The 24,539-nt window shown below is 44.5% G+C and overlaps 1 protein-coding gene across 1 annotated transcript in view; it reads right to left on the bottom strand.

Moving 5' to 3' along the window:
• The window catches only part of WNK2 (WNK lysine deficient protein kinase 2), a 621,829-nt gene that overhangs the window by 234,364 nt on the left and 362,926 nt on the right, over positions 1 to 24,539 (bottom strand). Inside the window, exons 10-11 of the mRNA XM_086939164.1 lie at positions 23,128 to 23,280; positions 2,783 to 2,956 (exon numbers count right to left, since the gene is read on the bottom strand). Of these exons, the coding sequence (XP_086795290.1) occupies positions 2,783 to 2,956; positions 23,128 to 23,280 (327 nt within the window). The remainder of the gene's footprint in view (positions 1 to 2,782; positions 2,957 to 23,127; positions 23,281 to 24,539) is intronic.

Raw genomic sequence — 24,539 nt, 5'->3', positions numbered from 1 at the left:
ACACAGGGGCCGCCCCGGGGTGGGCTAAGGCCTAGCTACGCCACTGTTCCAGGCTGGTCTTGTATAAAGTTTTAAAGCTCTGTAAAAGTATCTATGCCCCAAAGTAAAAAAAATAGTTCGGAAGTGGGTCAAGCCAATGATATAAACTTGCAAGTTGCATAGATTTTCCACTTTGATCCACAGGGAGCATATTTATATATTTAAAGAGTTTTATATAGTGCTGGCAAGCCCTGAGGGTATTGTAGCGCTTTTAAACATTTGATTGTCAAGCATTGTCAAAGACAATTTTGGATAAAGTATGCTAAGACAATGCAGTGTAGAAATAAAAGTAGATTATGCCATACAGATTGGGTCTGCTTCACATTTGAGAACTCTGGATTGTTTTCTAAGTGTGAAAGTAAAATTCATCATGAGACAACATGCCAATTTTACCTGATGGAAAATGTTCAAAGGTCAACAAGAGGCGATGCATGTTTTTTCTATGTATTTTGCATTTCCTCTGATTTTAAATTGATTGTGGATTATCCTTTAACAATTGAACTCTTTGTCCAATGTACTTCAATTATGCTTTCTTACTTTATTCACTTAAACTTCCTTTTGACGCTACAGTTCTTTCCTTCTTACTGTATTGTTTTTGTGGTCGCTTTATTTTGGACCACAGTTATACATTTTCTCTGAATAATGCCTGGTTACCGAAGGCATGGCACCAAAGGTGAGCCAAGGTTATACCTGAGCAGACTGGACTACAGGGCATACCTGGATTGTGCAAGTTTTCATAACTTCCATGGAAGACCTTTGCAGCACTTCAAGTTGCACTCTAAGATTGCAACAAAGATGGCAGGTGCTCTAAAAAATACAGGGCAAAATTGTCATTCATGTCTACTAAAAACGAATTAAAATATTCTTTTTTCTTCCAACGTGCTAAATAAAATCAACTCAGGAAGCAGAACAGGAAATCTGTTGACATTAGCAGAAAACCCGAACCAGGCATCACCTGATGCTTCTCAGCAAATCAACAATAAGAGACTGGAAGCTAGTGCACACTTGTATAACAGTCTTTGCTCGTGCTTAATACTTCAGTAGAAAATGCTCCTGCCTGGAGAGTTGTAATAATTGTATGTGATCTTCAACATAAACATACATGAAGCTAATGTGAGGGTGCAAGACATCTTGGGACTCTTTCTATGGCCTGCTCCAGCTTAAAGACATATTGCTCTGAATACCATAATCTAAGCATTGACTGTTGTTCACAACTGATTCAAGTACACTTTGCACACTGCTTGGAAATTATTTGGTGCTCGTTCTTCAACACAAGACTAATTCACTGCAATTCCCTGTACAGCTAATTTGCGCATGCCAAGATTTCACTGGCTAAAACCTATCCCCACTTGAATTAATTGAGGTCCAAAGACCTTATAAACGTAAATATAAGGTTCTTCATCAGGTTCAATCTCTCTTGCATGCCTGTCAACTACCTCCTCGAAAGGGGGGTGGTGGTGGTGGTGGTGGTGGTGGTTGTTGTTGTAGTAGTAATATATAGGAGTAGTAGGAACAAGCTTAAAAAAGTTTGGATGTAAAGTGAAGACTTCCTTTTGGGTATGAAACACTATGTGTACCTTCATGAAAACAAACGTCTGACCGCAGAAAGTCTGATGAAGGATAAATGAGCCTATAAAGAAAAAAGTGAACCTAAACACTAGAATAAGATTTAATCTATGAACAGTACAAAACCCAAAGGGCATCTGATGCAAATTTGTCCTCAAGTATTCTAAGAGAGAAAAGAGAGCACACAGATTTTTCTTTGAGTCACTGGAAGCATAAAAAGCAAATGTATTCTGTATGCTCATGATAAATTCTTTAAGAGGGCAGCAGGAGTCAAAGCGATAGAGGGACGGCAAGTAGTAGAAATATGCGCCTTGGGACACTATTGCATAAATCCCTCCTAGCACTGAAAACAATTGATCAGTCAGGAGATTTGTGCATTTTGTTTGCAAAGGTTTGCCCTTTGCATACAAAACCTCACCTCATTCAGAATTTTAAATACCCATGATTTATTCCAGATCTGATTTAGGTGCCACTCATTTTTCTAATTCTTGTCCGTCAAGTTGCACTCAAAACACAGAACCATGTTTTTGTATAGAGCACTGCAAAAATATGACAAATGACTTATTAAACCACAAAGAAGTCTTAATGGAATGGGTTGAGCAGAGAGGCTATTTAATTCCATATAAAACTGCTGTTTTAAGTCTTAGAAAGTAGTACATAACTTTCTATAAAGCGAATTCCAATTATCAAAATGAGACTGTTTTCTCAAGTAAAATAGACAAGTACGCTCATCCATTTCCTAGGTTAGATTCACATCAGAAAACCTAAAGTGGAAATATTTAAATCAATTTAAAATAAATCAATTTAGATGTGGCATTTACAAGAGTAGAAATATGCTGAGAAATAAATGATTAGATGTGTATGTTTTGTTATTTGTTTGTAATAACCTAAATTGACTGGTGAAACAACCTCCCTGGAGTGGAAAAGTTCTTGTGACAATCAATCAATTTGTAACATAAGCACAATGCATGCATAAATAGCACTATTTTCTACTCACCAAACTCATTAGGAGTTCTACTCCAACTCTGGACTCCCACCATAGGACCCACCGATGCAATAAACAACCATTTTCAGTGCAATTGTAATATAAACAACCCATGTAATCAAACAATAGGAAAACCTTAATCAAGGTATTTAGACATGGATGAATGCACTGTGCAGTCTTTCGAACTCCTACCTGAACAACATTCCCTTCAGGAAGCTGTGGCAGCGGAATGCCAGAAGCCAGCAGAGGTGCAAGTTGGGGAACAGCACTCTGAGTCTGGTACTGAGTAAACGGGTGGGAGGTTGGTGGCAGGGGGCAGACAGGCTGTACTGCAGAACCCGGTTGCATGGGACACTGCATGGACTGCTGTGGAGCCAATAAGTTACAGAAAAAACAACAGCAATTAATACATTATATTTGGAAAGCTACGCTAATATGCTACGCAAAAATTGCAAAGTGAAAGTCTGCTTCTACTCTTTGTGCCTGCGATAGCAAGTAGCTCTTAACTGGGAAGTATGAAAGTTAATAATTAAAAGCTTGTCAAGAAATCTGATCTAAGAACTCTGATCTTCATGTCCTGAAAATTACAAGATCCTGTTTAGGCTAAGCTCACTTTAAATCCCAATGACTGACTCAATCCTTCTTCACAAAATATTTGTTCCAAGTAAACAAAATCTAATGAAGACCAAGGATCTTAAAGAGACATTGTACAAAAATGTACTAAATTATGTCAAGCATAAGTGTTCTTTCATGTTATAAGCTGAGAGCATGAGTCTTGAGAGAAATACCAAATAGGTTATTGTCAATTTTCTGCCACCAAGAGTGTGTGATATTCGAAGCTGCAAAGCACCTTTACTAGGAAACTCGTTGCATCCTACAGGCCACTGGAACGTACTGTGTAGATATTTGTAGTAGGTTAGATGTGAACTACCACGGTTTGTCAAATGGAGGAGCAGATAGCATCGCTAGAATACATGAAACATCTTGGACTCGCCAATGGTAATGCTCGAGTGGGGCCTTTCAACATCAAAGCCCAAGCTAATGTGGGGTGATACTATGTTTGTACCATTTAAAGAAAGTGGCTAAGCTTCTGAAAAAAAGAGTTTAAACCCAGAAGAAATGCAGCATTACCGACCAACAGCTCCTCAATAATCAGCTAACTGGATGAAATAGTTGTGTAACTTCAAAGGAACAAACACAGCAAGTGCTCCAGATATATATCAATTAGGGTTATATTCCAGTCTTTGAACAGGAACAGTTTTCTCAGTTATAGTGAAGAACATTGAAAGAATAAGGGACACAGAGAAGCGAACACTGGTGCCATTTTTGTCCTCACCACTGCTTCTGACACTGTAGACCATCGCTTATTGCAGCAGACTTTGGGTGGTGGTCAGCGGTGCTAATTCGGAGGGGTCTTGAGTTGCCTCTTCTGGGAGGGTCATTTTTTACCACAGCACAGCAGGGGGTATATCACTTCTTCCCTTTCTAAGCTGGAATGTGGGCACCCCAAGGGCCTGTCTTTTCTATCCACTATGCTAAACATTTAGTTTTGATTTTTGTTCTCTCGTATCCAGAGGCGGAGGATCAAATCCCAGTCCCCCTGTGGGTGACAAACCTGCTAATAAAACGTGAGAGATCTAATAACTATTACAAACCAATGACGATTTCCTTGCAGAAGAACACTTTTATACAGCAGAGCTGTCCAGGCCTTTAAGAAGCGTTTATACGGCTGGGTCACTATATCATGTGATGCCCAACTCTGGTATATTGAAGAAATCTTTAAAAAGAAAAGCAATGTCCTGGGTCACATTTAGAGGAGGCTCCAGCATGGGGCCATTGAGTGGCAACTACCATTATCTGCTACATAATAAATTGTCCAAAAAAACACACTAGATATTCTTTATTTTTAAATATAAATAAAGAAGGTCTAGTGTGTTTTTTTGTACAAGTGGCAGGACGGGCCCTGGTTCAAACCTCTCTGTTTGAACCCTCCCTCTTCCTTGTGACAGTTCTGAAACCAGCTACAATTAAGATCTCTATCACTGATGTCACGTTCTTTGGAAGCCAAGGGACATTTACCAATCAGGGGATGACTTTAGCGCTTGTTGGCGCCCAGTGCGAAAATCTTTTTTGGCGGACCCACCGATGACCTCCTCCTCGGATTCCCTCACTACCTCGGGGCAAAAGTGCAGCTCATCTCTCCATAGCCCCTCTCTCACATACATCTCATTTGTTTTAAAGCACTGGTTAAGACTGACTCTACTGATGCAAATGAATATCTACCCAAACAAACCCTTTTTAGCATCATTAAAAATATATAATAAAAGACTGGGGAAAAAAAACTTAACATTCTAATCTATTTTATGCTGTTTGCATGCAGCTCTTTGATGACATTTCGCTACATTCACTGTCTTGTATTAGGGATGTATCTAATGAACTGCGGTGACAAAAGGATCTGTGACAAAAGCAGGAATCCACTCAGCTATCCACCTAACAAAGATCTTTGATCTTGGCAAAACACGTTCTTTGCAGCAGGCATATTAACCCTTTGTGCTAGTTTATGGTGAGTCAAAACTGCCACTAGACAAAACTCTGATATCTCTCTCTCTCTCTCTCTCTAGTAGAAACATTAATCACAAGAATTATGACATTTTTATTGACACCTGAAAGCTGGACCCACAAGGAACTCTTCCCCAGCAGTTTTTACATTGCAAATTATTGCTAAAGACTGTGCCCCCCTGAGGTCATGCGCACCCTTCCCCGGACAATGCGGCAGCAGCCATCGCTCCGCCCTAAACCCAGCCTGCAACCAGTTCCAGAGACCAACCCCATCATATTTTAAGCTCAAAAGTAAAGTCACACAAGTTAAAGAACCTTGGTGTCTTGCCAGACAAAAAATAATCAATCCGGCTGATGCAAGTATTTACATTTTATATAATGCTCCTGCACCACACCGAGAATAGGACCATTATAAAGAAAATTCTTTAGATGACAGCGAATACAAAAATATTGCATTTCTGTGGGCACATGCGAAGGTCAGGAAAGTAAGAAGTGGTATGGGTAAAATTCAAATAAAACCTAATCTGAAGTTGTTTAGCTGGCTATGAAGACTGGGAAATATTGGGGTGATGCGAATCAACTAGTATGCATCAGTGACTAGTCTAGCTGCAGATTGCAGCATTGTCTATCAGGGCTAGTAAGAGCTGTGGCACTCTAACCAGGATAGAATTTCATAAGTCGATTCTGGAGATAGCCTAGACTGCTGGCAATGGATAGGTACTAAAATAATTGTGAACAAGATATATATTTAACTTAAGTCCTGGTGCAACAATAGAAACATAGAACTACTAATATATTAAACGAAATACACACAAAAGTAGCAATAAATTGCAATTTGTACTGTTAAGTTTTGTTCTGTAAATCTATGAAATTTTCGTGAGGTCTGTGCATCAACCGGAATATTTGTCTAAACTATATGTTGCTACGAGAGACCAAAGAAAAAACATTGATAATGAAGAGTGGAAGTAATCAGTGCACCTCACTTCTCACCCTATCATTGCGAAAGTACAGTTTCTCTTTTCTCGTCCTTGGGCAGAGACAAGTTAGACAAATTATGCCATAACGTACCACAACGCCTCTGCTTTCTCTGATCCTATGAAAGATTGACCCATCTCATCCCTTACAGTTTCCATTCATCTTACATATTGTGTGCATTACTGCACAGATTCAAGAGTGAGATGTTAAAGGCCTACTTTACCCCTTACAACTGGGTCCTGTTCTAGCTAGTGGGAGGCAAGGAAGGGAGCAATATAATTATCGAATATTCTGCTTCTCTGAACGCAGAATGCAGCCAGGAATTCTAAATAGGAAGCAGAAGATGGTTCAATGCAGAAAGAAGAGCCGTCAGCTATAATTCAGAAAGAAGTGGATAAAGATGGAACTACACCTACTGCTCCTGTGATACAGAATAAAAATAACCATCCAACTGCTAGAATGAAAGAGTATTGCGAATTAACAGAGGTTCCAAGTACTTGAAAATTTGGCAAAATACCAGATAATTCAGCTGGTCCTACATATACGCATGGTACTTCAGTGGTCTTGAACAGATGATCTAGCAGGTCATACACCTTAAAAGAATGGCATCCTTTAAAACAAGTATCCCAAAAGCCAGTAGGTCTTGCATTAATGTGCTAAACCATGTACACTCAGGCATGCAAAAAGACTATCTGTAGTGTATCTCTCTGCAACATCTCTTTCTGTACATCCCACACCTTTGTCCTGAAATTTCTGCTGAGCTTCAGGTGCTCCAAGTTGCACACAGATAACGTACCCAGTCTGCAATACCAGTGTTTACTTGTTTTGTGCCCGATGTTCTCCAGCATTTTTCCATTTTCAGTTGATTTTGCATATTCCTAACACTAACCCCCCACACTGCAAATCTAGTGGGGGCACCTCTGTTCTACTTTAAAACAAGAAATATCCCTAGCAAGGTTACTACATACTGTAGTCTTGATGGCAGTTCCCTCAACCTGGCCAGGCCCTTGTAGTTTTGTGGTGCAGCAGCCATCAGTGGCACCTAATAAGAGGAATTAACTCCCTCCCCCGCCACCTTTGAGCAAGGTGGGGTGCGAGCGAGATTAGGTTCCTGGCCTGACACGCCATGAGGTGGGTAGAGTCTGGTCTAAAGGCCTTATCGTTTTATTCTGTCTCAGGCCTGTCATTCTCTCATGATACATGCAGAGATAGCTCTGCCACATTTTTACTTACGCTTTTCGTGCAAACATTGGGATTAGTTTCTTGGGTACAGATTTTTGTTACCAATAGGAGGAGAAGCCTTCTGGGTGTCTGTTAGACCTGGCACCATTGGCGTGGGTCTCCCTTTCATTTTTGCTGTTGCCTCATGTATTTTTGCTGGTGTTAGATGCTTTGGGCACTGTGCCACTGCTGTCCAGTGCCACAGTGCAAGTGCTCCCTATTGTAAATTGATGTATGGATTAGTGATTCCGTGATTGGATGTTTGGTTTACTTGTCAGACCCTAGTACAGTGAACTGAGTGTGCTCAGGGCGTGTAAATCCAAAAGCTGCTGGTGGGCGTGCAGCACGGTTTGTGCCACCCACAGAAGCAGCCTTGGAAAATGTGTCTAAGGTCTGCCATTGCAGAGCCTGAGTGCGGTCTGGTACTGTCATGCTGACTGGGCAAGTGCATCACTTCCCAGTCCCTAAACCTTCCCTTTTCTTAATATCAATCACCCCTATGGTAGGCCCAAGGGCAGGGTGCATTGTAAGTATAAGGTAGGACAAGCCCTGATGTGTGTGGCATGTCCTAATAGTGAATTACAGCCATTTTCGTTTTTCACTATTGCAAGGCTACCTGTTCTCCATAGGCCAGAATGGGCTGTTAGATTATTACATGTTTATAATCCTAACAGACTCAGAGAACATGGTAGAAATTCGAGTTTAGTATGCCTGAACTCAGAATAATGAAATACATCTTTTAGTCAAGTTTATTTTAATATTCTGTGTTTGTAAATACCACTTTTAGAAAGTAGGTACTTGCTTGCCTAACCTTTCAAGCCTGCCTCGGCTAGGATGTGTATTCCTTTGTCTGGTTTTGTGAGTGACAGGGCTGGGGGATTCCAAGAGACAGGATGAGTCACCCAGTGGTGAATAGGGAGATCTGCATCTAGATGGGAGGGAGGAGTTGCACCTGAACCTCGATTAGGGCTCTGCCTGCCTTCCACAATGCTGGCTTCACCCCCTAGAGAGCGGCTGATGTCTCTGCACTGCACACTGAAAGAAGAGAAGGAGTCCTGTCAACAAAGTGCTCCAGTACTGTATTTTCCTTCCACAATGCTGGCTCCACCTCCTGTGGGGCGTCCGATGTTCCTGCCCTGCACTGTGAAAGGAAAGGAGAAGTCTGGTAAACAGAGTGCTTCAGAACTGGTTTGGACCGGGCAAAGGGCCCTCTCCCCTCAGAGAACAAAGGATTTTGGGGTATAAATATTGGGATCTGTCGCGTTCTAATCTAGGACCCCGATCAATACTGTGACCTTATGCCCCTATACGGCTATAATCCATTTGTACCCCTATAATGGCATAAACGATCAAGAGTGATATTTCAGAAACTCGTCTCTGGCCTAACACGATCAGAGCCACATTTCAGAATCTCTTCCTCTGCAGCTTCCTCTGCAGCTCATTAGAGCAAATGACACAGCAGAAGCCACTATCTAAGATTCCTAGATTACACTCAGAGTTCTTCAACAAGATAAAAACTCAGCAACCTGGGAAAGCCCCGCTTGCTATGTTTTGATTAGTAATAGAACTCTAATGAGCACTGAGAGACGATCACTTCCTAGTGACATCTTTATTGACGTCTTATGTCCAAAAACTTACGTCAAACAAGGCACCTTTCAGGTATAAATATTACCAACGTTGCCTTAGCCTCATAGATGCTCGTAAACATCCCTCCCCAGTGCTGCGCTGTCCATTGGAACTAGTGCTGAATAGACGTCCAATGGTCGTGCGCAGCACTGGGGAGGTAGTGCTGCCGTCGGCCAACGCCCCGACGCAGCACTTAAGGGGTTAAGCAAACGCTGCCTCAACGACATCGATGATGGCGATGGTGAACATAGGAGCAGAACAGATGTCCCCTGCTGAGCCCTGCAGATACAAGCTGCCCACGGACGCTGCCCCACCTCCTCCTCAACGCGCTGAGAGAGACGCTGTCTTTTCTCCTGCCGAGAAAATCCAGCTCCGGCGTTTCCAGCCTACTCTTGCGAGTGACTGGGATATTGAGTCCTGGAAGGAGATACAAGACCTCCAACATTCTATTTCAGAGGTATGGTGTTGACTAAACCCTTAGAGAGAATTCTTGAAGCAAACCTTGGCAAAACCAACTTAACTAAAACTGCTACTTACTTACTCACCCCCCCCCCCCCCCCCCCCCCCCAAGTATTAGGCTTAGGTCAGGTACACTGGGGTAGGCGTAGTTAGAAGCACCAGTTGAGTATGTTAGCTGAATGTATATATGAATGTATATATTTTATTCATTTTAAACCATTGTATGGCTAAGAAACCATATCAATGCTTTTACAGTATTATTTTGCAATCCTCATTTTACTGTACGCACTTTTTATAATAACTAGTCTTGCAATTGTGGCAATTCATTTCTCTTGCACGAGAAGAAAGACTGTTCAATAAATAATCAGTTTTTATTTATTTCTCTGCATCTTGGTGAAAGTAATCTGCACAACTGACTGAGTAAAATAACGGTCTATTGTTTCACACGACTCTAGAGATTGACTCTTATTCTAAGGAGCAAAGTTGTCATGTTTATGCGGTTGTTGGAAAACTGAATCCCTTCTTGTCTGTACCAGGGAAGCTGATCACTTCCTATTCAGTCAAGAAAGTTTCCAGTGACCTCTGAGCTAGTTGGTAACAAACCCAATTAAGTTTAGCATAGTCAGTGGAGACCTGGAAGATCCGCACTTCTACGTCCATACTACTGTTAATGTTATTCCAATGCGCAGGGCCTATTGGGAAAATAGGAACTACACTACAGATCCTGATCCCAAGAAATTAGATCACTTTTGGACTACAAGAAGAAACCTTTACTGAGGAGAGGAACCTGAAGAAACAGAGGAGAGACTATTCCCAAGCTGAAGTGCTGCTTGGGGGATTGGCCTGCAGTGATTGCCTTACTGCCAAAGGAAGGAGAATTTAACTTTGCGTACTTTGATTTCAACTTATGAAGGATCTCCAAGGGCTTGGAAAAGAGCTTGCCTCCTGCTGAAGTCTCAGGGACAACAGACTTCAACCCCCAGCTCCCCAGAGTTCTTTTTGGAAGTGCCTGCTGCTGTTTTGGGCCTTCTGAGGAACTGCGTGTCGCAAGGAGATGGAAGCGCAACAATAATAAGAAGCGTGTCGCAGTCGCTGGGCCTGCCATCGCAACTGGGAAGGAGGGTGTCGCCGCTGGAACTGTTGCACTGCACCGCATCGGAGAGAAGCATTCCGCAACGAAGAGGAAGCATGTCGCCGTTGCTGCTGCTGCCGTCGCAACTCCGAAGGAGGGTGTCACCACTGGAGCTATTTCACTGCCCCGCATCAGTAGAAGAATCTCGCAACGAGGTCGGAGCGTGTCGCCATCGCAACTCCGAAGGAGGGTGTCACCGCTGGAACTGTCGCACTGCACCGCATCGAAGAAGAGCACCTCGCATCCCCGAGAAGCGCGCTGCCATGGGAGCTGCTGCCGTTGCATCTTGGATGTCACTGCTGTAGTTGTCACATCGTGCGGAAGCTTCACGCATCGTGGGAGAAGAGCGTCGCCGCTGGAGCTGCTGCCGTTGCATCGTAGATGTCGCCGCTGTAGTCCACACATCGAACCGAGAACTTCTCGCATCCCCGAGAAGCGTGCCGCATCTGGAAGATCTTCACGTCTTTATTTCTTTGCACCTGTACTTTGACGCATTCCCATCGCTGCGACATTGCTTGTCGTGGAAGCGCAACGCAACCTAAGGTACATTGACGCAAAGTATTGCATCTAAGAACTGAACAGAACTAAGCTTAAATCTACCATCTTAAAGTAATAGTATTGTTTATTTTTGTCGTTTATGGTCTTGTGTAACTCTATATAAAGTCTACTTATTTTTGATATAAAACCTGTGTGGTGTCCATTTGTAGTGTTGTCACTGGCTTACTGTATGTGGTCACAAATGCTTAACACACAACGCCTCTGAGATAAAGCCTGACTGCTCGTGCCAAGCTACCAAGGGGGTGAGCAGGGGTTAATTTAGGAGTGTAATCCCCTTATCCTGACTAGAGGCGAGGGTCCCTATTTGCCACAAGTACCTACCTGTGCCAACTAGAGAACGCCAAATCTAACAGCATGTTGGGCATGCATACTGGAGTCCTACTGTTCCCATCAGGCATTTGCAAACGTGTTAGAAAACATACTTTGGCATGTGTACTGGACAAACATTTTCCCTTCCATTTCCAAAATGACAAAAACAGATTTTCACCTAACCAAGAAAAGGCACACGATGACCGAAAGGCTGTTATGCTATTAAAAATGTGGTGATCATCCATTCAGCAGTCTCCGAGTTGCATGCATAAATACATCTCCCATGGGAAATCCAATTGTAAAGGGTAGTGGAAAACAATTTTGGTATCCACTTATAACTTTTGGCCGGTTTACCGATCGGCGTCCAATTTTGCATGCTATAAGATATCCTCCTGGACATTCTGTTCAACGGGAAGCCCAACATCTGAATTCCTATGGAGTGAGGTATCAACCTTAACCGCATCGCTGCTGCGGTGATTTTTGCGCTGTGCTGCAAATTACCATTTTGCTGTTGTCATGACGAGCTCAGCTCGTCATCAGCACACAACACCCGTGGGTGATGACGAGCTGAGCTCGTCATCAGCATTGAAAGGGTTAACTACAGAGCCATAACCAGGGCCGGACAGGGGAACCAAAAGCAGCCCTGTCAAAAGTGCACATACCAGCCCAACTCCCTTTGCCAGCTGCGTACCATCTGTTTTTCCATCCATCTATTCTCTTTCCTCTTTCTCCCCCTCTGATCACTCGTTCAATTCTTTCTCCCTCCCTCTCTTTCTTGAAGCCCCTCATCCTGCTGTAAAGTAACACCAGGAAGCTGGAACCAGGAGCTACCCTGAGGTTCCGTGACAATCGTAAGTGGTGTTTTCGACTCGTTCGAATATGGACGAGTTTGGTATCTATGAACCGCAAATGACGAGTTTAGTGGGTGCACGCGTTTTCGCTATGTTGACCTAAGCCGTTCGTCTGTTTCATGGGTTTCTTCATCTGAACCCACGGGTTCCATTTTAGATACGGCATCCATTATGTTTCTTGCCCTCAAGTAGCCAGCGAACAGACACTGTCAGCTACGTGACCCTGGGATTCCCAAACTCTTGCGGAAGACACGTGTTCCTTTGAGGGTGTCTTTATGACGAGGGGGATGACACTTCAAAGGCAAATGAACCCGCTCGAGGCTCATCTTGCCGTTGCGGTCTATTGTTTCAGCCGTGCATTCATTAGGCATGTCTCCTTTGATCCCTGCAATCGTGTTACCGATATCACCCCCTTACCCTCTTTTCAATCTGTTGGCTATCTTTGTCTTCCTTTGCACCTGTTTCTGACTCTTTCTTAACTCGTTTACAGCCGGAATGGAATGCACTAATGGTGGGAAGATGTACTTTTACAGTTGGGAACCGGCGATGCTACTGTAATTATGTTCCGGGACCCTGAATACAAGAAAGCGACCCCCTATGAAATTTACTGTGGGAACTGGGTTGTAACCTTTTGTTTGCCATGTTGTTCTATGACGAAAAACTGTATAAAAGGAGCGATCCACAGATGCAATTTGAAGCAGTCTCCTAGAACCTACATACGTTGTACTTCTTGTGACTTCTGTGTTCCCTGCAGTAAATAAACCTCGATCTTTGACGCCGAAGGAAGTGTCCCGTGTCTCTGTCATTTGTACGCCGGAACAGGTAACCCACGAAGGTTTCAGGTGTTTTCCCCTGGCACCGCTGGGTCTTAGAAAAACCCAGTCCTTCAGTTGGCGCCCAACGTTGGGCGACATCAGCGGTACCGGTCCAAAGCCCGACGATCGTGAGGAACTTCGTGTGAAATCTCCGAGGGAAGGTGCACCCCGCTTCATCGATCCTGTTGCCGAAACAAGTGGCCCGAAGACTTTTCCCGCGAAGATCCCCGCCTCCTGACGGCTGCGACGGACTGATGCCCTGACTGTCGACCTGTTTTGGCGCCTGGCGTAGACCTTGGTACAGCGAGACGATTGACGGGCCTTCCTGGTGACGCCATTGTTCTTTGAGTTAAGTATTTGTGGGTCGCTCCCAGAATCCTTAGTTGTTGTGGGTGCTTAGTTGTTGCATGGTTCCATTGCATTTGTGGTTATTCGTACTTTGTTCTTAGTTGTTCTATTTGACGATTGCAGTCGCCAAAGACCAAGGGTCTTGCATTTTTGTGAGGATATCGTATTCCGATAACCCTTGACGTTTGTGAAACTCAGTTAGTGTGCACGATGCCTGGCCGTAGTACTTTGTTTAGCTGCTTTAGAGGTTGTGGTGCAGATTCCCAATTGGAGGACTCATGTCCGATACCTCCAGTTGGAACTCTAGTCTATGAATTATATAGTCGCCATGGTGTGGGTCCTATCACATTTAATGATTGCTGGGTCCGCTACACTAAAGATGACGGTGTCCTTAGTTGGCCACCTCATGGTAGTTTCGAAACCCCAATTTTGGATAATCTCGAAGCTAAATTGTTTCAAAAGAAAGCAAGGCCGGCCATGTTCGATTCCTTAGGGTTATGGCGTAAAGAAGCCAAGCAGAAAGAAATCAAACAGCTTAAACGTAATAAGAGAGAAGGTATTGTTACGACAATGAGAAATGCAGAGCAGTTTCAGCGAGACAAAGACGAGAAGGAAAAGGAAGTTTTTGATAGATTACAACGCATGACAGTGGAAAAGTGTTATCCCGCTTTACCGACAGGTACTGATAAGAAGGGAGAGGAAGCAGTAGAGGACCCTTTGTTGTCCTATCTACTGAAGTCGCCACCTCCATATGCGCAGGATACCACAGCCCCTGTGGTTCCCCCTGTTCCTCAACCTGTTGTTCCGGCGGCTGCTGGTCAGCCTGTCGTTGGCCCTGTTCTGGCGAATCCTCTTGTCCCTATTCCTCTACCTGCTCCTGTTCTTACTGCTCCACTGCCTATATCTTCTCAGTCAACTATCCCCGCTACTTCTGCTCTTGTGGCTACTCCTACTGCTCCTACAGCTCCTGTATTTAGTTCTCATGTTGTTGCTCCTGTACTTTTCTCTTCTTCTCCGTCTGTTCGCAGACGTATCCCTAATGCTGTTGCTAATCTTTACTCTCCTTTTGGACCGCTTCTTGGGTCCGACGTTTCTGATGTTCCCCAACGACGAAGTCAGCTTCCTGGTGGTAGGGAACGTGATACGTTAATTAGGATGGCGCGTAATTGGATTAGGTATCCCCTTAAAAATCCCCCGCGCATAATTTTTGAAACCTTCTCCCAATTCAATGAGCCAACACAGAGATTTGTGTTTGATGAAATGTGCAAATTTTAACGTGAAGCGATATCGAATGATGAGGTAAACGAAGTACCGATCGACGTAACTGAACTTCAGCTTCAGTTTTCGAGTGGTATGATTGTGGGTAGCAATGTTCGACGTGCTATAGAACATCTTCTATCTTTTCGTCCCACTGTAATAACTCGAGCATGGTTTAAAGACGAATCTGAGGAGTGGATGGCAACGCCTGGTCAGTATCCCATGCGTGAAGTCCCCCCAGTGTGGATGCCAGGTGATGCTGCTCAGGTTCCACCCATTTTGCCACACTTCCAGAGAGTGTGGATACACCTCCCATGGAAGCGATCGGAAGTCTTGCAGGTTAAGCAATCTTTGCCTGATCCCCGTAAAAATCCTGCAGGGTACTATAAAGAGTTGTCCCAATTGGTGGATGCTACGATCATGAATCTTGCTGACATCGACATGTTGTTCGGCAATGTAGTACCTCAACCGGTTTGGGCGAAAATACGTCACGAAGATCATGCAGCTGAATTAGGTGGTGATTGGGCGGCACTTACAGCGGCTGACGGTTTGCAGGTTGGTAGGGCTAAGCCTGAGCAGTTAATTACGGCTTTGCCTCAAAGAATCATTACACTTATGAAGACACTTATGCCAGCAATGAAAGTTAACTGGGATAAACTGTATGCCTGTAAGCAAAAGAAGGACGAGAGTGACTCCGACTTCTTTACGAGATTTGAGGAGGCATTTATCGACCACAGTGGTCAAGATATGAGTACCGAGGGAGGTCAGCGGTTGTTTGTAGACAAATTTGTATCGAATTTGTTGCCTGATCTTAGCAACAAATTGAAGAATTCAGAGAGTTTGTGGGCTGTTTCTACCTCCGCTCAGATATTGGCTACGGCTCAATATTATGAAAATAGGGAGAAGGAAGAAAATGATCGTGCAGATAAGAAGACGAAAGATCTCAAAACAAAAGTTCTGTTACAACAAGCGTATCCTCCGCGCTCAAATCAGAATAATTCTCAGCAGCGAAATAGATCGCAATCACAATCTACTAGGTCACAGTCACGGAATGACTCTTCTACGCAGAGATCTATGCTGGGATATAATCAATGCGCCTATTGTAGAGGTGAGGGCCATTTAAAGTTTGATTGTCCGGTTTTGCGCGACCGAAATAGTGGTGGTTCATCTAGAGGAGGTCGTAGTGGTCCTCAACAGGCTTCTCGAGGTAGAGGTCGTGGTGTTACTCAGAATCAAAATGAGCGTTCTAATGATTCGTCTGATTCCAATAATTGTTTTGATCAGCGTGGTTCATCGTCGGGTAGATCCGCACAGTACCATGTCGACGATTTTTATATCGAGCAGGGTATTGATGACGGTAATTACTAGGACAGCCATAGACCAAGAGAGAGAGTAGTATCAGTTCCGGTTGATCAGAGAGGGCCTTACGTCGCAGTTGCCACATCGGGCGTAGTTGAGCCTTTTCTGTTGGACACTGGTGCAGCGAAAAGTTCCATCATGCATTCGAAACTCCCTGGCGCACCTTTGTCTGGCTTAACGAATGTTTCCGTTGGATTCCCTGGCGCCCCTGTTAGCAATCCGGTTTCTAGACCTTTGCCCCTTACAATTGGGCCTTGTGAGCTGAAAGCTCCCTTGATTTTGACTACTGGTTGTGGTGAAAATCTTTTAGGCCTAGATTAGTTGAAACGATTGTATGCGACTTTGTATTGTTCTCCTGCGGGAGTGGAGCTTACGTTGGGTCAGAGAGTGATCTCTCCCATGTATTTGTCATCTGATAAGCTCCCACCGGAATCGAGTTCTCTTCCTGCATCTTTGTGGGCAACAGGTCCCAATGACGTGGGCCTGCTTGACATCTCCCCTTATGTTGTTCAACTGAAATCGAATGTGCGATTACCACGTATTCCCCAGTATCGTATCTCCCTTGATGGTGAACGAGCGTGTTAGCGATCATCTATGATCTGATCGAGAAAGATGTTATCGAGGAGACTCGGGGAAACGTGTGTAATAGTCCTGTGTTACCTATTCTGAAACGCACTGATCCATCCAAGCCCCCTGTTTACCGTTTTGTTATTGATTTACGGGTGGTGAACAAAATTGTGATTCCTCAGTTTCCTGTGGTGCCTGACATTACGGCTTTACTGACTCCGATTCCAGCATCTGCTTCTTGGTTCTCAGTGATCGATCTGAAGAATGCTTTCTTTAGCATTCCGATTGCTGAGGAAAGCAGAGATCTATTCGGTTTCTCATTAGGTGGTCGCAGCTTTAGATTTAAACGCGCTCCTCAGGGCTACTGTGAGAGTCCATCGATATACAGCCAAGCCCTGAAGAGGCAACTTGATGCGCTTGTGTTACCGACTGGTGCGGCTTTGATCCAATATGTTGATGACTTATTGGTGGCTGCTGACACAGAAGATATCTGCAAAACTGCTACGGTATCGCTGTTACAGTATCTCTGTGACTTACATCACAAGGTGTCACCTTCCAAACTGCAATAGTGTTGCCAAGAAGTAACCTATCTAGGTCACTTATTGTCAAAAGAAGGGAAGAAGGTTGACCCCAGAGAGAATTGCAGCGATCGCTCGAATGACTGTGCCAACAACTCAGAGATGTGCGTGCCTTTCTAGGTATCACGTCATACTGCAGGCAATGGATTCCAAATTTTTCATTGCTAGCGAAACCATTGGTAGCCCTCACATGCAAGGATGTTCCAACTCCTTTGCCATGGACGGAAGAGTGTCAGAAAAGTTTTTCTGAACTGCGTGATGCGTTGTGTTAGGCTCCTGTGTTAGGTACTCCTGACTACAGCAAACCGTTTACACTATACGTTCACGAGAGGGAAGGTTGTGCCTTGAGTGTTTCGACGCAGCAATTTGGCGGTAAGCAGCGTCCATGTGCATATTTTTCCTCGACTTTGGACCCAGTAGCCAGAGCTTTGCCGAGTTGCCTAAGAGCGACAGCGGCGGCTGCGGTGTCCATCCGACAATCTGCAGGATTGGTCATGGATAATATGCTTACGGTGATGGTTCCACATGCAGTTGACACTCTCTTAAATCGTACGAAAACTCAACACTTGACGAGCGCAAGGTTGTCTGGTTACGAGTTGACGCTTTTGGCAAGTCATATACAAATAAAGCGCTGTAATGTCCTAAATCCGGCGACGTTGTTGCCAACCAATATGGAATCAGGTGATGTACCACCAAATGATTGTTATTTGCGAACTGAGGAGGAAACGAAGGGTCGTGTTGACTTAAAAAACACTCCATTGGCAGATCCTGATGGTACTTTGTATGTGGACGGTTCGTGTTTAAAGTTGCCGAATGGTGATGTGACGACTGCGTATGCTGTGGTAACGTTGAGTACGGTTGTGGAAACTGCGAGATTGAATCAGAATTCTGCGCAGGCGGCAGAGTTGATTGCGTTGACGAGAGCGTGTGTTTTGTCGAAGGGAAAGCGAGTGAATGTGTTTACCGATAGCCAATATGCTTTTGGCGTTGCACATAGTTTTGGTCGATTGTGGCGAGAAAGAGGCTTTATGACATCGCATGGCACGAAGATCCAGCACGGACAGCTCGTGAACGATCTTTTGGACGCACTCACGTTGCCCAAGCAGGTGGCAATTATTAAGTGTAGTGGACACCGTAAGGTGACGGATGATGTTCGTCGTGGTAATGCGTTTGCGGATGAGATTTCCAAAGAGACAGCTAGAAACCTTGCAACTAGAATGTATGTGACGAGTTCGGTAAGGTGGCCTGCAGAAACTGGTATGTGTGAGGACACTGTTGAGAGCGTGAAAGCAATTCAGAATGAGGCCAGCGAAACTGAAAAGACTAAGTGGAAGGAGAGCACAGGAAAGTTGGATGCGAATGGATGTTGGATTGATTTGTCGGAAAGTCAGAGGTGGATGTTGCCGGATGCATATGTGCTAGCTGTTGTGACTATGGCACACAGCTTGTCACATATTAGTGCGAAAGGTATCTGTAAGTTGTTGTCCCCAGTATGGAAGAATGATGGTATTGCTAAGTGTGCTGAGAGAGTGGTTAAGAATTGTATGGTATGTATGATGTACAATCCTGGCAAGGGCACTCCTACACCCCCTGGCCATTTTGCTCCTCCTACATGTCCCTTTGAAGTTATCCAACTGGATTTCATCCATATGGAGCGATGTAATAACCTGAAGTACGTTTTAGTTGTGGTTTGCGCATTCTCCCGATGGATCGAAGCCTACCCTCTCAAAGACAATACTGCCCTGTCCACAGCGAAAGTCCTACTGAAGGAATACTTTCCTCGGTATGGAATGCCACGGATTGTATGGTCTGATAATGGAAGTGAGTTTGTGGGGAGTGTGATGAAGAGTGTGTGTAAGGGCCTTGGAATTCCACAAAAATTCCACAGCGCCAATCATCCCCAGTCAGCAGGTTTGGTTGAAGGGTACAATGGTACTCTAAAATTGAAACTCGCAAAGATTCAGGCTACAACTGGTTTGTCGTGGCCTGATGCCTTGCCTCTGGCTCTTTTGTCGACCAGGGCGACTGTACACTCTCGAGTAGGGCTCAGCCCATATGAGATTGTGTTCGGCCGTCCTGCAAATATTTGGGGGCTTCCTAGACCCAGGTTTTTCGACAGTCTTGAATACCCAATGTTAATTGATTATCTTCATGATCTGACTGCTAAACTGAGGTTAATTCATCAACAGGTCTTTGAAGCACTGCCGGCACAAACAGAGGGTCCTGGCCATCGGCTCCAACCAGGAGATTGGGTGGTAACCAGAAACTTTGGCCGGAAGCGAAAACTAGAGCCGAGGTTTGTGGGACCCTTCCAGGTGCTACTCGCCACGAGAACTGCAGTTCGTCTGGAGGGCCGCAAAAACTGGGTGCATGCCACCCACACAAAGAAGGTACCAATACCTTTACCAGCGGACTTGTGGGTGAGGACCGGTATCGCCACATCTGAAACAGAAGCTCCGGTGAAATTCGTGCCGTTCAGTGACGCTCAGCCTGTGGGAGATACCTCAGTCCAATCAGATAACTTTATTGAACCTTTGTCATTGGAGAACTCAAGACCTGAACTATCGTCTGACCGTCAGGACTCTGTTCCGCAACCTGAACAATTATTTGAAGAACAGACTCGTCCTGGAAGAAGCAGATATTTTCTTCGTTCCCATACCAAAGACTAATAAAAAAAATGTTGCCTTTTTTTTCCCTTTTTGAAAATTCACGTTACACCCCATTATCATCTTGGACGTTTCTGAACAATTGTGGTCTCTATTTAAATTACTGAGTTCTTTTCCACGTGTGTGTTTTTCCACAGCTAGGAGATTTTGTATTATATTGTTTGATTAAAAGAACCTTACATCCGGGTTGACCGTAGGGCCGTGCGGGTACTTCCTTCTGTTTAGCAGGTTCCTGACACTAGGTCGGTACTTTTGTCGATTCCTAGGAACTCCTGGGAATTGATAATCGCTACTCAGAACGAAGTGCGTCAAGAACGTTGCGGACGGTTTTTAGAGGATGGAATTCTCAAAGTTGTCGGAAGTGGAGAAAACTCTTGCGCAAAGATCAGTACTGCACAGGATTGTACGTACCAAATGCTTTCTGTTTCAGGTGTTCCTGCTGTTCCTAACTGTTTCCATGTTATTGGTGGGTGGAGTATATTTTAGAATACAAACATTATTGCCTTCTGCTTCACCTACTCCTTCCCTCCTTCCTCTGAACCAAAACCTACTCCCACTGTTTCTCCTCATTCTTTTCATCCTCTACCTCAACACGAGCATGTTAGACGTGCGGAATTCATGAACAACTCCTTCGTCCAGCTACTTCATCACCATCAGTTGGTGATGAATACTACTAACTGTTGGGTGTGCGGTTTAATGCCACATACCATGGATAGGGGAATTCCATACTTGGTCCTTCCTTACAGTTCCCAGGGTTCAGCTCGAGCATTCCAAACTATGTTTCGTAGCGCACTAGACTCCTACCCCCATCGAGAGCCACGCACTGCAGATCATGGTCCTGGCCCGTACCACAAGCCTTTGGCAAGAGCGATTGCCGATTTAGATAGGGATATCTTTGACGCATCGCTTATCCCAGAGGAAGAGGTGCGAGCATACAGAGCTCTGAGTGAGGCTGAGTATAGTATGTCAGTGGGTGATCGGCAGCTTAAAAGCTCGTCTCCGATCTGGATCATACCCCATCTCGGCAATTTCTGTCTGAAAAGTCTCGGCCGAAGTCCGCGAGCTCAGCTCGGGAGGAGTGCCTGTACCGAAACGTATGTTTTACCAACAGCCTCTTCCCCTGTTCTTTTGACTGCCAAGGGTACGTATTTTGTCTGTTACAACTGCGCATATACATGGTTGCCTCGTGACTTCTCAGGCACCTGTTATATTGCGAATCTGTTGCCGCCGACTTTTACTGTTGGGTCGGATTATCACAAGACCAGAGTTGTGAGAGGCATGATTAGCGAAGAAGACACTGCCGGTCAAGAAGCAGGAGACTTCTTTAAGGGTTTCTTGCCGTTTTGGGGACCTATGATCAATAGTAGGAACATGAGACAGTTGACTCGAGTGGTGGAATCGACTGCTAATATCACTGCAAGTGCCCTTGGTAATCTTACAGCAGAACTTTAGGCGGACAGGCTTATGACGTTACAAAACCGTATGGTTTTAGACGTTGTTCTTGCAGATAGAGGTGGTGTATGTAAGGTGATCCATTCGAGTTGCTGCATTTTCATTCCTGATAGCGCTCCAACTGTTTATCAAGCCATCTCAAAGTTGCATAAGATCTCTGAGTCCATACACGTGGACGTAGGTGATTGGACGCTACTAGGATGGTTTTGGGGCCTGATGTCGACGTGGGGTTGGAAGATTTTGATGATCATTGGGGTTGTTGTAGCATTTCTATTCACGTGTTGTCTTTGTGTACAGTGTGGTGCTGCCTTATGTGGCCTCTGTGCCACAACGTGTATAAGACGGCCACCTGTTACCAAGGAAGCATTGATGGATAGAATAATGTTGCAGCAACATCTGGATGGTCTGATGAATATCGAGATCGATTTTGATAGCGACTAGTGCTTGCCTACATGAGGGCAAAAGGAGCGTCTGAGGTTCCGTGACAATCGTAAGTGGTGTTTTTGACTCGTTCGAATATGGACGAGTTTGGTATCTATGAACCGCAAATGACGAGTTTAGTGGGTGTGCGCGTTTTCGCTATGTTGACCTAAGCCGTTCGTCTGTTTCATGGGTTTCTTCATCTGAACCCACGGGTTCCATTTTAGATACGGCATCCATTTTGTTTCTTGCCCTCAAGTAGCCAGCGAACAGACACTGTCCGCTTCGTGACCCTGGGATTCCCAAACTCTTGCGGAAGACACGTGTTCCTTTGAGGGTGTCTTTATGACGAGGGGGGTGACACTGCAAAGGCAGATGGCCCCGCTCGAGGCTCATCTTGCCGTGCCGGTCTATTGTTTCAGCCGTGCATTCATTAGGCATGTCTCCTTTGATCCCTGCAATCGTGTTTCCGATATCAACCTCTTACACTCTTTTCAATCTGTTGGCTATCTTTGTCTTCCTTTGCACCTGTTTCTGACTCTTCCTTAACTCGTTTCCAGCCGGAATGGAATGCACTAAGATGTAGATGATGTAGGGAAGATGTACTTTTACAGTTGGGAACCGGCGATGCTACTGTAATTATGTTCCGGGACCCTGAATACATGAAAGCGACCCCCTATGAAATTTACTGTGGGAACTGGGTTGTAACCTTTTGTTTGCCATGTTGTTCTATGACGAAAAACTGTATAAAAGAAGCGATCCACAGATGCAATTTGAAGCAGTCTCCTAGAACCTACATACGTTGTACTTCTTGTGACTTCTGTGTTCCCTGCAGTAAATAAACCTTGATCTTTGACGCTGAAGGAAGTGTCCCGTGTCTCTGTCATTTGTACGCCGGAACAGGTAACCCACGAAGGTTTCAGGTGTTGTCCCCTGGCACCGCTGGGTCTTAGAAAAACCCAGTCCTTCAACCCTAGGCTTTCAAAGCTGACCTCCAAGGGCCTCAACCGCACTGATAAATTGCCTGGTGAATTATACGGCCTGTCAGGACTTTGCTGTGACAATATTGAAGTATTTCTAGCAAATAGGTAGGAGTACAACATAACCAATAGCAAACATCTAGTAGGTTGTAAAAAGACTTTCTGTAATGAGATTTGCCTCTACCGTCCCTGTTGGTAATAGGGCAAAATGGCTTCGCTTTGTCTTGCGAGTTGCTCAATGGTATAGTACACAATAATAGATGGTTTGAAAATCAGAGATGTTTCGACAATTCAGGTAAGCCTAACCAAATGCAAAATCGTCAGAAATATCAAATTCTACTATTGTTGAGTTTCAATAGGTTAGAAAGTAAGTTAGAAAATGTTACTTGAAAGTCATGTCCTCACCTGGCTGTTCAAGAGAGATTGAGGCTGACCATACTGCATGGAAGTAACTGCAGGTGGGGGCACTGCTGGTAAAGTCACTGTAGGCTCTTGGTAATGCTGCTGTGTTGGCTGGGGGATAATGGGAACCGAAGTCGTGACCAATCCGAGACCCTGCTAAGGACGACAAACACACACTTCATTATTTTATTTTCAATACTGGTTACACATGCCCGTACATAGATCAGACACAGATAGAAGGGTTAGCATAGGGATCTGGTGCGCAGGGAGAGTAGGTGCCATAGTCGGTCTACTTTAATAAACTAAAGACATAAAGCGGCTAAAAGGCCCAGTGGAAAAAGTTAAATTGTTTAAGTTGAGAAAACCGGTGGTGTATTCCATCGAATTCCTGGTTGAACTCAATATTTTAAAATTAAACTCTGATAACTTTTATGGAAGAGCTCTCTAAGCTTCCCAGATTGGTTTGGATTGTTTATTATGTTTCAGAAGAGGACATGCACTAGTTTCCTTTGCCTTTAGTAACTTTGGCTAACCAGTGTGCATCTTTTTGGCTAACCAGTGTGCATCTTTTTGGTAGCAGTATCTGCCTAGCAGCCTCCTGTTGCCTCTCTAGGGCCATGGAAGCTTGCTATGATCTTGCTTTTACACTCCTTTATGTGTTGATAGACAATTATTTGCGAAAAATTGAAAATTTGGTAAGATCTCTTCTGCACAATGCCTAAACATTTGCATTGAATTAATGTGGTTAAAAAATGTTTTAAAAAAAATCAAGCAAAGCAACTCATTCATCAACAATTCATACGTTATAAGATGAAGGGCTTCCTTTAGCCCTTGGTGGTGGTCATTGACTTCTGCCAACTTGGTGGAGGCAACCCACCAAGTTTAGAGACCCCCCAAATTGTCTGGCAGGAATCCCACATCTACAAAGGGTGGTTCCTTCCATGGCAACTCCCTTCACAACAGGGAAGACTGCCAAAAAGGCACCAGGTTAAAAATGGCCAGTCAACACACTTTTTTTCCTTATAAAAAAACAAGTGGGAGTTAGCTTTTTTCTGAACACAATCTACGTGGCCTATATGAGCAGGGAGATGTATCCCGGCACTTGACGGACATCTAACTTTTTTCCTGCCCCTTTCTTCCATGCCTCGCATTACAGGCACAGGAATTAAGACATGGTCATCCAGCCCTCAATAATGCAGCATGACCATCATCGCAACCCAGCAGTCCTGTTGCAGACAGACTTCCAGGTCATGGGTTTCCGCTGACAAAGACAGTAAACCAGCTGTCCTACCAGCCTACCAAACCCTCGGAGCCTCCACTACGTTCCTCCTGCACTGCAAAACCCTTTATAAGGTCCTTAGTTCCACTTGCTGTCACTAGTGGATCACAGGAGCAATTGATGGCATTCCTCCCAC

Source organism: Lissotriton vulgaris, chromosome 9, assembly GCF_964263255.1.
Source record: "Lissotriton vulgaris chromosome 9, aLisVul1.2, whole genome shotgun sequence".
Classification (NCBI taxonomy): domain Eukaryota; kingdom Metazoa; phylum Chordata; class Amphibia; order Caudata; family Salamandridae; genus Lissotriton; species Lissotriton vulgaris.
The sequence above is the reverse complement of the archived record's forward strand: the minus strand, read 5'-3'. Positions and strand labels throughout refer to the sequence as shown.